This window comes from Sphaerodactylus townsendi, linkage group LG07 (assembly GCF_021028975.2).
Source record: "Sphaerodactylus townsendi isolate TG3544 linkage group LG07, MPM_Stown_v2.3, whole genome shotgun sequence".
Lineage (NCBI taxonomy): Eukaryota > Metazoa > Chordata > Lepidosauria > Squamata > Sphaerodactylidae > Sphaerodactylus > Sphaerodactylus townsendi.
In genome coordinates, this window is record NC_059431.1 from 35,888,553 (window position 1) to 35,903,410 (window position 14,858).

The window sequence follows — 14,858 nt, forward strand, 5'->3', positions numbered from 1 at the left end:
AGGTCACTTTTGTTTAAAAAAAGAGAGGAGGGGGGAGGGGAGGAGGGACCGGTGGGGGGGGGGGCGAAGAGAGAAGGAAGGTTGTCTCTAATGCAATCAATCAGCTCGGGGGGAACCGAATTGTAAAAGGGGCTTTAAAAGCCCAGCCCAGCCCAGCCCGTGCGGCGCTGGCTGGGCGGCTGCCGCTGGCGGTGCCGGCGGTGCTGAGGCTGCGGGCGGGTGGAGCGGGGACTCTTTGGGTGCTGACATTTGCAGGCTGCCCTCCTGATTGGTCCCTTCGCTGAGCTGCTCACGGGTTCATTGAAGTGTTAAGCACCTCCCCGTCTCTCTAAAGGACATTATAATGCAAGAGACCCCCTTTTTAACCACACACCGAATTTTCTTTCATTTAGGCGATCTATATATATTATATCTATAAGCTTTAGAGAGCTAGATCTATTTTAAATAACTTTTTTTGGGGGTGGGGAAAAACAACCGCTAAAATTTGGGGGGGAACAGCTTTCGCCCTGGAGCGGTGCGCGATGCTCTCTCACGCCGACCTCCTGGACGCCCGGCTCGGTGAGTTGCCCCCCAAAGCCTTCTTTCCCCCCTCTGTCTCTCCCTCTTTTTCGCCCCCAGCAGCATCTGCGGCAAAGGAAGAAGCCAAGGGCAGGAAATTGACAATTTGTGCCTGATTTTACCTTAATGCGACCTAAATGGGCTAATTTCTTTAAAAGTAATTGTACTGTATTAAAGTTTAATTTGATTTAACATCCTCTCTTTAAAAAAACCCCAACAATTCAGGGATATGGAGACCCAAAAGCGAATTAGGGGTCATTTCTTTTCAGGTTTTGTGCCCTCGCCTTCCGGGTTCTGTTTCCTTTCCTGGGTGCGAGTTTCTGGCTTTTTCTTTCCCCCCATTTTCTTTGAAAAGAAGGATCGCGGGTGTGTGACTTGGAGACTTCGTACGGGGCCCCCTGGGCAGGGTGGAGTTGGTGCGAGTGGGGTTGCGGGCCAAGGGCGCCGGGCTGCGCCTCTAAAGTGGTTGGGCCCGCTGGGCAGCGGCGCGGCGTTGGCGCCCAGGCTCGGGGCGCCGCAGGGGGGCTGCAGGGCTGGGGGGCGGTCGGCGCCCTTCCCGGTAGGCGCCCGGCTGAAGCGTGGCGGGCCGCTGCTTTGCCTCCGCAGGGATGAAAGACGCCGCCGAGCTGCTGGGCCACCGGGAGGCGGTGAAGTGCCGTTTGGGCGTCGGAGGCTCGGAGCCGGGAGGCCACCCGGGCGACCTGGCTCCCAACTCGGACTCGGTGGAAGGGACCACGCTGCTGCCCGGCGACGATATCACCACGGTGGGCTCCACGCCCGGCTCGCTGGCCGTCAGCGCCAAAGACCCGGACAAGCAGCAGGGCCAGCCGGGGGGCCAGAACCCCAACCAGGCCGGCCAGCAGCAGAGCCAGCAGAAGCAAAAGCGCCACCGGACGCGATTCACGCCGGCCCAGCTCAACGAGCTGGAGAGGAGCTTCGCCAAGACCCACTACCCGGACATCTTCATGCGCGAGGAGCTGGCCCTGCGCATCGGCCTCACCGAGTCCCGCGTTCAGGTAGGAAGAATCCGCCGCCGTCCCCACCAGGCCGAAGCTGTGATCCTGCCTGCCCCCCACTCGAACCAAATCTAGAATAACTGAGTAGGCCAGGTATCACAACCAAAGTATCGCTAGCAATAACAGGGCCGCTCATTTAGGAGAAATAGCCGGCCAAACGAACCCCCCCGAAACAACATTTTTCAGCCAGCAAATTGTTCCTTTTTGGGTGTGATTTTTTTGTCCCAAAGAAATATTTTGTTTTCATAGAGGCATAGGGATAGTAGTGGAGTAGAAAGGCACCATCAGGACAAATATTTTCAGCACTAAGAGGTAAGGCCGCCTCTATTTTTTAAAAAATCAAAAATCAAAGTAAGATACCTCCCCTCCCAAATAAATTCGGAAAAATAAGGAGTTTTTTTAACAGCAGCTTGGGGATTTAGCGGCTGCTGGTCCACTGAACACTACAACAGCGGGCGATCGATTGCGGAGGCACCGACCCTCTTGATTTTACAGGCACACCGCTCCATGGAAGGCATTTAAAAATATTTTTTTAAAAAACAAACAGACCCTCACTTGATTAAAACTTTTCTCTTCACTTTTGCAGGGCAAATTACACACATTTTAGAAAATGACAGTATACAAACTAAAGACGGAGAAAAAGTCTCATATAATTTGAGCGGGTAATAGTGAATTTCTGCACCCTCGCTGGTCCTGATTCTTAACAAAGCACATTTGACGCGCGTGTTTCTTAAAAGTTCTTTGTCTTTGGGCCGCCTAACTTGAATGGGTTTCCGTCGGGGAAGGCTAGCCCGGGCCCTGTGCGCTGTCCGTGGTGCTGAAACTTCCCGTCCTTCGACTCTCTCCTATTGGTTTATTCCCCGCCCAAGTTGAACGCATTGCAACTATTTAACGAAAAGATGTAAACCGGAACGAAATTTCTACGGGTGCCTCTGCATTTGAGATAAAAAAAATGTTTTTCCCAATATTTGCAATCGTTTACTAGTGTAAACACGCTTACCTGGAGGTGCGTTACCAGAAAATCTGTGAGATTTACTTCCAATTACATCCACTGAAAATTGGGGTGCAGAGCTTTATCTGACTTGAATTTGTTTAATTAATTTAGCCAGCAACTGGACAAGTCAAGACAGGAATTTTTAGCATTTGCCGTTCTCAGACTCGGAGAACATTTTTGTTGTGTTCATTATATTAAAATAGCTTTAAATTATCAATATGGCTTAAAATAAATCTTAGTGGTATTATTCCCAATAAAAAGTTCAAGGGGTTCCAAACCAAATTAAAATAACATGGAAATTCAAATACGAAAGCCGAGTTTTATAAATGGAATATTTCTAGCTGTTGGTTCGCTGAACCTATACACAGAGAGATTTGTTTTAAATAAATGATACAATTGTACTCTGCCTGTGTGAATATTAATTTAAATAATAGTAGAAATTAGGCTTCCAACTAAAATATAATCGAAGTGAAAAGGGAATGAGATCTATTAAACGTCATTGGGTTTCCCCGAAGGTTAATGATAGCCATCTCAACATCAGGAATGGGGTGAATGTTGCAAATCTGATAATGAAGTGGAAACCGCTATTCCCCCTCCCCTCCCAGCTCCCTCCTCCAAACTGGAAATGCATAAGAAGTAAATAAGAATTTTCACCCAAAATATGGCAAAATAAAGAAGGGTGAATGCAGAGTTTCATACTATTTTGATGGGGATTAATTAATTACCTGATTAATTAATTAACTGATTAACAATCACCAACAAAGTGAAGAATATGCATTCTTCACAAGTGAATAAAAACCTATTTCTTAACATCGTTCCACCAAATCTGACAATGATTGCAAACAGGTGATTAAAGTGTGGTAAGGGTCATTCAGTGTAAGTGATCTTGCCTATGGACTTTTCCTTCCAGGTAAGTGTGCGCTGGATTGCTACTTCAGGACTCACCCAAGCCTGAATTCTACCCATTCATACACAGAATTAAATCCCGTTGATTTCAAGCCTTACTCTGGAGACAAATTCTGGGGACACAAGTAAAATTTAGCTCCAAGTTAAGTGTGCTGGAGATTTGAGGAAAGTATCTTAATGACCTCAGCATAATCCTACACCATGCTAATAGCTGCAGGCGGCTGAATAGAAACAGTTTAATCGAGTGGCAATTTAAATATTCTTTACAATAATGTTCTGCAGTTTAAAAAGTAATCAAATCAACATAACCTTCTTAATTAACACTTCAGAATGATTAACACTGTGTAAGCCTGTGCAAAAAATAAATTATGGGAAATGTATTTACTTCCCAGTTCATTGTATTACTGCTACTTGACCAAATGGAAATGTAAAGAGTAATGGATGGGTTTATGGTCTCGTTTACACAATCTTCGTGGCGTGCAGGGGGCTCCACATTGGTCTGGGAAGGCTGCAGACGCCCGCCTTTGGTGCAGCCCTCTGTGTACCATTATGCGTCTATAACATGCAAGAATAAATTATCTCTTCTCCACTTTCCTACACTGTACATTTAAGAAAAAAACACTCCTGCTTGTCAACCAGGCCCATTCCACTTCTAAGTTACCGCGTCGCTCCCCTCCCCTTCAGACCGGATGTAATAAAACCATTCTTTTTATAGCATGCCATTATTAGAAACCAATTTCAGAATTATTTATAACCTAGAATGGCTTATTAAGCAGCAATGCGAGAATCATGCAAATGACAGCGATCCAATGCAATATAATAAGCATAATCATTAGTCTCTCGCGCTGATTAATTAACTTTCAATATTTTATTTACATAAAAAGCAAATCAGTGAAATAACTTCTGCACAGCCAGGCTTGCCTTTCAATATTTTATACCAACCTAAAAATAATGTGCTGGGATTCCATTGACCGTGTCCCCCGCGCTGCCCGTGTCACCTGCCACATCTTAATAGGGGACAAGCTGAAGAGTATTTTCTAGTTTTCTAATGGAATGAGAAATTGCATTTTCTTCCTCTCCCAGCAACTATTAAAGCGTAATGAATTCGGCCTGGAGTTCACGGCTGGCTGATCGAAATGAACCTGAGATCTGAGCTTTAATGCAGCTCCCCAGATTTCCTACCAAATCTTCGCATTAATCATCCGCTGGATTCCAATGAGATCTTCATAAAGGTGGGGGGGGGGGGGGCAAGGAAAGCAATATTCTATCCCCCATTTATAGCTGGGGAATTAAACGGACTATATATTTCCAAATACATTTACAGTATGTCTATATTACTGTAACAGTAGGAATCATGAAAGTAGTGTTTGAAATTGCAAACTCCATTAGACTCTCAGTGTTGTATTAATAATGTAGGGTGAGGGAGAAGTGGCGCGGGGGGGTGGGGAGGGAAAGAGCGGCTGTCTTCCAAAGTTGCCCCAGCGCCTGCAGGTTAATATATTTCCACCACTGGGTTGTCATGTGTGCCTTCACCAAGCCTCCCTCCGGTTTCCTCTCCCTTTTAATCCGTCATGCACCGGTTTCCAAATGGATAAGTTTACATTTTCCAAAGCATATGCGCAGGCGCTTGGAAGTGAGGCGATGAAGACCTGATGGAGATCCTTTTATCACCCCAGTAAACCATGACACATAAAAAGATTTTGTGGCCAACATTTAACTATTAACCCTAAAACATAATTGAAGGCGATTTTCTCTCCCTCTCTTTTCCCCACTTTGGATTATTATTCCTATAACATTTAGGTTCTTAACAGCTGTTCTTTCTGCTAATGGCCAAGCTCAATTTCCTCTTCAAAGAAAAAGGGCTAAAATAAGTGGGTGCTATTTGGGTTTGCCAGTTTGCCTTTGAATTCAACACCACACACACACCCCTCCAGAGGAGAGGAGCCCCAATCTGAACTGGGGGAGAAGTGGCAGATGACTGTTTCTACCGCTACCACATTTCGAATCATTTAAGGCACTTCTGGCCAGCCCGCCTTTTTGCTCCCAAAGCTTTCGGATTAGTAATTAAGGCACAGATGGGTGTCAGTGGTGGGGAAAAAAGATTAGGAGTTGTGCTCTGTCTGAATAAAGTACAGCGTATTTTGCATGAGCAGCATTCTGGACTTGACTTCTTATGGGAATGGACTGCACAAACCGTTCTACAGTTCTTGAACTGAAGGCAATTGGCGGGTTACAACACAATGCAAACCCAGAGCAGGCTGAGACAATGGAAAGAGATAAAGGGCTGTGCAAGAAGACAATAAAAAACCGGTTAGCTGTAACTGTGGAAGGTAAAGAATTGGGAAGAGCCAAGCTCAAGTCTTCCTGCAAAAGACTTAAGATATGTCAAATCACTTAAACATCTGTAATATGTATCTTTTTTATTTAAAACTGTGTAAATAGTTGCATCAAAAAGTAAGAAAACAAAACTTGTCCTATTTTAATAGCCAGTATTAATAGCCAGTATTTTCTCACTATAATTGTGCAGCAGGACCCTAAGCATGTTCCCCCAGAAGTAGAGCACAAATGAGTTTGAGGGAATTTACTTCTTAGTAAGAATGTTTTGGGCTGCAGCCTAAATTTGCAATCCCACGCATACTTGAATTCAATAGGTCTTACTTGTGAGTAAACAAGCTTAGAATCGGCCCAGCAGCCTCGGTTTATATTTGGGTCAGGCCAAGTTCCGTTTGCTTAGTTTCCATAGCCTGGTTTGGGGGGAAAATGTTTTTATGTGCAATGGTTCAGTGGAAAATGAGAACAGGCTGCCAGATAGATGAGTTTATGAACAGCTGAAGCTGATGAAACCTCGGTTGATTAACTAATGTATCAAAATGAACATCTAAAACAAAATGTTCTGTGATGACTTCAAATGGCAGAATACTTGAGTTAATCATTTAATACAGGTTTTTAAATTGCATCTCTCTCATGACAAACTTGGGAAACCCCAACTTCATTTCAAGAAAAATAATTTGGGGAAGGGTGAAGAGCTCTGTTTTTATGTTCAGTTTTTTAATTCTATTATAGTAAAACTGATGCAATCAAAGGACATTTTAAATAATTGGCACGTAGCATAAGGTTGGAAGTTCTCCTGTTTGCAGTCCTGGAAAAGTTTACTTTAACCAAGGTGCAAAAATGGGATCCTAACCTAGTCAAATAAATGCAGCCTTCCTGGTTGCATGTAGGAATGCCGTGGAAAGTATAATGTGGAAATAACTACTGTGCAAAAGCAAAACACTTGTGGCATATTGTAGCATAAACTTTAGGTCAGCAGACCTCACTTCATCAGATGCATGAAGTATATTCTGAAGATATACTTCATGTTTCTGAAGTGAGCCCTAGTCCAGGGAAACATACACAATAAATCTATCACTCTTTAAACTGTCACAAGACCTCTTTGTAACAGCACTGCTCTTGTTCTGAAGCTATTATGCAGCTGCTGTGGAGAATCCCATCTTTCCACATCCACCACAACATTTGAATGTGGCATTACTTTTAGGTGAAACAACTGCACAATCTAACTGTGCACTCTATTTCCAGGCATTTTCATTGCAGGCACATGGGCAGCTTCTTCACATAGTTTCTAATTAACCTGGCTTTATTTAATAATTTGAAATTGCAATCTTCAGTAAGACAGAAAAATCCACATTAACAAACATCAGTCCTTTCAGTAGATGACAGATTCACATTTGTCACAGACTTACTGGCAATGCTCTTCACTATTTTAATATCATAGTAATACAATCCACACTTGTGTACACAATTTCCTTGGTGGATTGGGATACAAATGTACAACAGTGTTGCATGCAAAGACCCCTCCCCCAAGTAAACATTTGCCTCAAATGACAAACTACACATTGTTTTCAACAGAGCCTCACAGATAGAGTGCCCATCCTGTGGGCAGTAAACTTAATATGTACTTTCCAAGTAGACTTTTGATGTTCGCAAGAATTTAGAACTAGGGCAATTGCTTGCAGCTAACAACTTAAAAGAAACCAGTCATATGTTTATAATATTAATAAAATATGTATTAGGAATATTTTTGTATTTTCTATACAGTATAGAAGATCCATATGCAATGTGATAGGGAAGAAGTGAAGTGATGGGCTCTCATTGAATTTATATATTCACTGATCACTCAAAACTAATATACATGGAACAATACTAAACAAGATAAACTACATAAATAAGACTCCTTTGCATTAAATTACAATGTTTAGCATACATATCTATTTCTCACCATACAAATAACTATTGTAAATATACTGCAGCCATAGTCTACTCTTTGCATCTATCTTGGTTGTACTATTTGCCTATCCTTCATATGCCATCAAGCTGATCATTAGTTTCATAGCCGATGATTTCATGTGGCCAGCAAACAGCTTGCTTGCAATCGCAGACATAAACCATTCAACCAGTACTCTTGGGAGTTAAAAATTGGCTGGAATGCAAAATCCCACATTGGCCTTACTTATGGATCAGTTATCAATAAAATCTTAGCACAGATGAAAGTAATGAGATAGGAAGTTTTTAAATAACAATTAAAATCTATTATTGGCTTCAAGAAATAAATGTTGTATATTGGAAGTTAAACACAAGGTCACCCTATCCTAAAGATTTCAATTAAACTCTCATCCAATGAAGTCTGTTTTATATAGGATGCAGTAAGAGCAGAAAGCAAGTTCTACTGAACTCACCAGCTCACACTGAGTTAACTTGAAAACTTATTGCTTACTGGGATTTATTACTGAGTAAAACTGTTTAGTACAGTGCTGTATATTATTTTGCACAACTAGTTTATGCATCAGAATATCAATTACAAACTCCAGTGTTTTAGCTTCATCTTTTTGTGTTGATGTACGGCTTGAAATGGAATCAGAAACCTTTATTAGGGTGCATGTGCTCAAGAAAAAGATAAATATCAGTAATAATCAAACAAAAAGTAGTAAAAATACAACAGATTGACAATTAAAGACAACCATGACCAGTAAGATTAACTCAACACTAATAATGAATCAAGGGTTACATATTCTGCCAACTATTTTTAAGTACATACTATCATCTGGGACATTCCCAGATAATGTTATTGTACTCTTTGTCATGTTAACTACCCCCCACCCCCATCCCCAGCCAATGCCTTAAAAAATAAGACTCTTCTTATCCCCAAATCCCAATCCAAACAGGCTGTCTTATTACAGCTCCCTCCATATCAATGTCCTGTATTCATGAATCAAATGAGTGATCAACCTTTTAGGAGGCTGACTGCGGAAAGGACGCCAACGCTATCAAAGAGCGTAAAGCGCTTATCGGTTTCGGAGGGGGATGAACGCAACTTATTTGATGTCCCCCCCCCCCCTCAACATTTTCTCCCACCCACGCCACCTCCGCCCTGGGGGCTTCCTCAGGGAGGAGGGGCGGGCGGCCGTGCAGGCCAGGGGAAGGCGGCGCCGCGCCACGTCCAATTGCTCTCGCCGCCTCCTGCCCTCCTCACTGACCCGCCTCCTCTTTTTGTCTCTCTTCCCTCCTTCGGGCAGGTCTGGTTCCAGAACCGGCGAGCCAAGTGGAAGAAGCGCAAGAAGACCACCAACGTGTTCCGCGCCCCGGGCACGCTGCTGCCCACGCCCGGCCTGCCCCAGTTCCCCTCTGCTGCCGCGGCCGCGGCCGCCGCCATGGGCGACAGCCTGTGCTCCTTCCACGCCAACGACACGCGCTGGGCCGCGGCTGCCATGCCGGGGGTGTCACAGCTGCCCCTGCCGCCGGCGCTGGGCAGGCAGCAAGCCATGGCGCAGTCGCTGTCGCAGTGCAGCCTGGCGGCCGGGCCGCCTCCCAACTCCATGGGCTTGTCCAACAGCCTGGCGGGCTCCAACGGCGCCGGCCTGCAGTCGCACCTCTACCAGCCCGCCTTCCCCGGCATGGTGCCGGCCTCCCTGCCCGGTCCCAGCAACGTGACGGGCTCGCCGCAGCTCTGCACCTCCCCGGACAGCGACGTATGGCGGGGAACCAGCATCGCCTCCCTCCGTCGAAAGGCGCTAGAGCACACAGTCTCCATGAGCTTCACCTAATGGCGTCTCCTCACGCCCGGCCGCGCCTCCCGCTTTCCCGCTCTTTTCTTCACCTCAGCCAGGGCCCCCTCCGCGGCCCGCGCTGCGCCCGCCATTTTGTTTCTTCAAAAGAGGAGGGAACGCCAAAACCAACTAACAACAACAAAAGATACTTACCGGGGAGTCGACTCAGGATCTGGAATCGGGGGACGGGTTGCTGGGCAGAGAAAACGCGCGCACGTTCAAACACACCCTCCACGGCGGGCCGCATCCCAAGCCTGCTGCGCGCCAATGGCGGAGGCGCAACCGACGCCTGCCTCAACGAAGATTTCAGAGCTAACCTAACTGTCCCAACAAGGACTCACTCGGACCTCATTTCGACGTCTCCTTCCGCCCCGCCAAAACCCACCCCGCGAATGGTCCAGCCGTCTGTTGGGCTCTTCTATTTTTTAAAGAAAGCGCCTCGAGAACCCACCGCGTGTTTAGAGAAATAAATCTATATGTATACAGATATAACGACCCGAGTTTGTTGCAGGGGTTTTTGATAGAAGGTTTTCTTACCGGGCGTGCCAGGGCTCTGGGGGGCTGCAAGTGTGGTAACGAGGTGGAGGGTCAAGAGGGAATGAAACCGTTTTGATAAAGCGTTTTTAAGCGATTGGGGGGGAAGGGAGGGAGAGCCAAACGAAGTTCCTTTTGGAAACTGTTCTTTTGTTAAGCACTTCCCTGGGAAGGGTGCGTTTTGATTTCAAAAATTGCAAATTCGGTCGCTTTGCCCCACCCCTTTGTTTCGGTTGTTGTTGTCCCCATAAAGGCTCCCCTGCTGCCCCCCACCTCTCCGAGCAGCAGGGAGGGAGTTAGATCGAGATGCCTGCCGTAAGACACCTTCAACCTGGCAAAGACTTTGTACAGATCGAACAAGCAGCTATTTTCGCCCCTTTCTGCATGTGCCGGTCCAATCCCAGAGGACAGAAGCTATTTCGAAGAATGAACGAACAATGTGAAATAGGATGTTTTGTGTAGATAAAGCATTCTTGTTACATACTGGTCGATTTGTGATATGTAAAAAAAAAAAGAAAACTTACTGTCTGTGCTTATTTATTATGGAATTTTGGGTTTCTTAATAAATGTTTGAGGCTATTATAAAGCATATGATTTGACTTTCCCCGACAAGTTTATACCCAGTTAATGTAAACCGAGAAATAAAAAAAAATAATTTTCAGTATGCAATAGTAAGAGAAAAGCTGTGGAATGAAATCAGAAGCGATTCGAACGAGAGACGAAGGAAGAGGCTTCCCATTGTGCGAAATGGGAGCCCAGGGGGTGGGGTGGGCTCGCCATGCAGACATTTGGAAGTAGCTCGCTTGCATTTGAGCATTGAGATGGGACATCCCATGGATCACGACTCGAATCCTCCATTCGAATAAAGTTTTTAATCTCTGTGTAAAATCACCTTCAAACTAAGCCAAGTTTTGACGGAAACGGCAGTCAGAGACAACTAGAAAAAAAAATAGGTAACTAGTCTCTGTGCGTGCATGTAAATAAAAGGACTGGAGCGGGTTACAGCGAACTTTAGTGGGTGCGTCTCTTATTTTGCTCTTTCGTTTTTCCACCGTGGAGCAACGGGCTTAATTCCTGGAAGGTTTTGCAGGCTGGTTTCAGTAACAGATTGCTGCTTGCGATGGGTGATCCGCCTTAGTTCACGAAACAATTCCCCCACCCCTTCCCAGCTCACCACGCCTAACTAAACCCAAGAAAATTGCTAATAAAAACCTGAAGGGATGGGTAGGTTGAAGTAGTGACCGAGTGGTTTCTTTCATCTCTGCTGGCTAAAGGTTGTAGGGAGGATGAAATGGAATTGACATTTATTTGAAGAAAGCAGAAGAGCATTTGCAACAGATATTTTGCCAGGCTTTGAAATGAGCCGCGGCTATTGTTTTCATTACTGAATACACGGATCTTTCGGCACAGAAACTGCGCTCTTCCAGCACCTGGACCCAAGTAACAGGCAGAAAAGGGGATTCTTCTCAAAAACGGGATTTCCTCAGATCGTTTTGGTCTGCGCATCAATTACACATCTCTTCATTACACACCTGAAGGTGCCCCAGTCCCGATTCTTTCACATAAGAACCTTTGCCGGCTGGCTCCATAGTGACTATTGATGCTTCTTTAATTCAAAATATATCAAAAGAAACATGCTGTTGATGAAGGATTGTTGAGACTGGGAATCAAATCACTTTGGTGACCTGGAGAAGGACCATTTTGCCATCCCAAATGCCATTTTACTGAAGCCCTCGTAAGTGGTTACTCCCTAGGGTCACATGATGCCTGTGAGAGGGGTATCTTTCTGTAAATTTCCGCCTTGAGATGCAACGTTCCTGCCAGCAGTAAACATAATCAGGCATGGAATGCGATTTACACTGAGATTGTTCAAACATATGCAGCCATTTTGGACAAGAAATCTTAAAGCCCCGCACTTCAAGCAAAAATATTAATCCACCCTTCTGATGATACTCTAGAGCTCCACTGGCTCAGGAAATGACTACTGGTGAACAATATATTATACAATTTCGTCAGAATATTTGTTAAACTAAACCCCATCTTTGCCCAAATGGAATGTTTTATTCAGTGATTTTAATTAAACATGCATCTATTTCAGTCTTCAGTATACATTTAGAGAGAGCTTCACATTCACTTCTTCACTGCATCAAAGGCCTGTCTGCTGATGCATGTGGCCTATGTCTTGTCTTTTTCTATAATATCAATTGCTTGCTGCTAGGGATATCAGATGAATTTTAAAGAACAGCACTTATGGGAAGAGATTTTGATCCTTAACCCAGGACATTATACTAGCTTCAGAACAGGAAGTGCAAAGTCCTTATTTAAGGCCCCTTATTTAAGGCCCAAGCCCCAGATTACTATACATTGATGCCATCCTTCTAGTTTGCTCTTAATTCCCTTCTTTCTAATTTGACCTTTCAATTCTGCGTGACAAATGTGTTGTTAAAAAAACAGACCAGTTCTCTCCTGGCCCAATCTGTTTTTCTTAACAACAAAGGAAAGCTCATTTTCCATACATTTTTTTCTTCCGATAAGTTTTTTGGATAAAAATAAATGTGCACATTCTGGTGAAAAAAAATTTAAATGGTATATTTAGTTGTTACGAGAGCTGATGTTATTTAGGGGCTAAGACTGTGAACAGGGAAGTCTCTGGTTCAATGCTTACCCCAGTCATGAATTCACTAGGTGACCTTAGGATAGCTACTATTTTCTTATCCTTTGAGGGTCTTTTCATGCATCAGGCATTACAAATACAGATGGAGGCTACAGCCAGTCATGGCTCCCTGACTAGCATAGCACCATAAGGCATGCATTTGCAAAATACAACACTGCATCCAGACTTTATAGCTTTAGATATACCTCATAGGTATGTGCTTCAAAGGGTGATGTGTGAAGGTGGGTCCCATGCCTTGCCCCAGCAGTATGGGAATAAATGATAACTTAAAGTGCTGTGTTAAATTATTGAAATAGTGAATGTTAAATGCTTTGAGCATTCCCATTGAGTTAATATTTGAAAAAATCAAACCTATAAGCCAATTGCACTACATTTTATTTTACGCAGTTAGATGGTAATCACAACCACACTGTCTCAGAAGAAAATCCCATTGACTAAAAAAATCTATGTAAGGCTGAAAGGTAAGACCCATGGAAGTTAATTGGCCTAACAAATAATACCTCCGTTTACCTAGGTTTTGGATTGGTTTATGAATCAATTCCATGACAACCTGTGGCGGATTCAAGGTAATATTTCAAATAGCTTGCTGAGGCAATATCCTGTTGCCATCAACAGGTATATAACAATGCAGTACCTAACAAGTTAGAGTCCAGGGGTAGGGAACCTGCGGCTCTCCAGATGTTCAGGAACTACAATTCCCATCAGCCTCTGTCAGCATGGCCAATTGGCCATGCTGGTAGGGGCTGATGGGAATTGTAGTTCCTGAACATCTGGAGAGCCGCAGGTTCCCTACCCCTGAGTTAGACCTTTCTCATTCACTCCAGTGGATTTAGAAGGCTGTAATTCCATATAGCATTGCACTGTAAATTACAGATATTTATGGATGAAGACCTAGTCTGAGTGTCCTCACTGAAATAAACCAGTCTACAGATGCTGTAGCTTTCAGCTGGGTAAGCCAATAGCCATCCTTTTCCCATGGTAGTAATAGTTCTATTGTAGCCATATCAGTGTTAGGCATTTAAATCTCCACCCCCAATACATCCATTTTAAATCATGTATAAGGTTTGACTCACTTCTTCTACTACCTCTTCCTAAAGTGCAGCAAAGGATGTTTACAAGCATGTTAATTTTACAGCCTTTTTATATAGCTTTAAGTGAGACAGGTTTATGATGTAAGCATGTGATAAAACGCACTGTACAAGAGCTTTAAAAACATACACACATGTTTTAAAGGCATTAGGCTGAGATGGGCTCTTAGGCTGGAGAGGAGAAAAATACCAAGCCAAAAGGTACAACGCTCCACTAATGGAAAAAATGGCAAAGCACTGCAGAGACTCTTTTACTTAATTATCCTTCCCAAAATATCCATCATGTTCTCAAGAGTTTAATGAAAAATGTTGTCCTGATTTTGAAGAAGGCTTCTTGGCCTCGCTCAACATGGATGCAATATTTGTTTCCATGGCAATAGATACTGCCTCATGTGAAAGCCTGGAAATTTGTGGAATCCATCAGATCCAGAGTACGGAGAGAAGCTTTGCCTGCCACCTAACACAGTGGAAATGGATGTGCTTCAATCTGAAATACAGAGATGGAAAAGAAGGTGGGATCAACATATTCATAATTTCTGGAGCATTTTAACTATGCACATATTTCTAAATGTCAGCATCTCTCTGAGAGTCCTGTTTTGTTGTGAATCTCCTTTGACGGTGGGGAAACTGACCCTGATAGCAGCTTGCTTAAGATCTTTCAAATCTCATGGATCTCTAACTGGATCTCTAATTTAGACATCATGTTCATATCTATTTCTAAGTTAATTTCATTGGACTGGACTGGCAGCTGCTTCACACATTACAGCATTCCTACACTAATGTCGGCTTTGGATCCCCCCCCCCCCGCCCCCCAAGAACCAACACTGCAACTCTGCAGTCTTTTGCCACAAAAGTGTTTGTGGGCTTTTAAGTATTTGATCTGTTTAAATGTTTGCCTTTTTATTTTCTGTTGAAGTGTATGTGTGTATGTATTTAAAAATTCTCAGCACCCTGAATTTTTCAGAGGCAGTATGAAGAGATAGGAAA

General features: G+C 43.9%; 1 protein-coding gene across 1 annotated transcript; it reads left to right on the forward strand.

Moving 5' to 3' along the window:
• Positions 1-245: 245 nt before the first annotated feature.
• Positions 246-11,098, forward strand: LOC125436103 (orthopedia homeobox). Its single transcript, XM_048502731.1, has 3 exons — positions 246-558; positions 1,165-1,574; positions 9,045-11,098. The coding sequence occupies exons 1-3, from the start codon at positions 522-524 to the stop codon at positions 9,570-9,572; spliced, it is 975 nt and encodes a 324-aa protein (XP_048358688.1). The 5' UTR covers positions 246-521; the 3' UTR covers positions 9,573-11,098.
• Positions 11,099-14,858: the final 3,760 nt, after the last annotated feature.

Bases quoted from the DNA above. Each gene is read 5' to 3' on its own strand.
- LOC125436103 (XM_048502731.1), top strand. From the start codon at position 522: ATGCTCTCTCACGCCGACCTCCTGGACGCCCGGCTCG. The intron at 559-1,164 runs GTGAGTTGCCCC...TTGCCTCCGCAG, and splicing joins CCTCCTGGACGCCCGGCTCG to GGATGAAAGACGCCGCCGAG. The intron at 1,575-9,044 runs GTAGGAAGAATC...TCCTTCGGGCAG, and splicing joins TCACCGAGTCCCGCGTTCAG to GTCTGGTTCCAGAACCGGCG.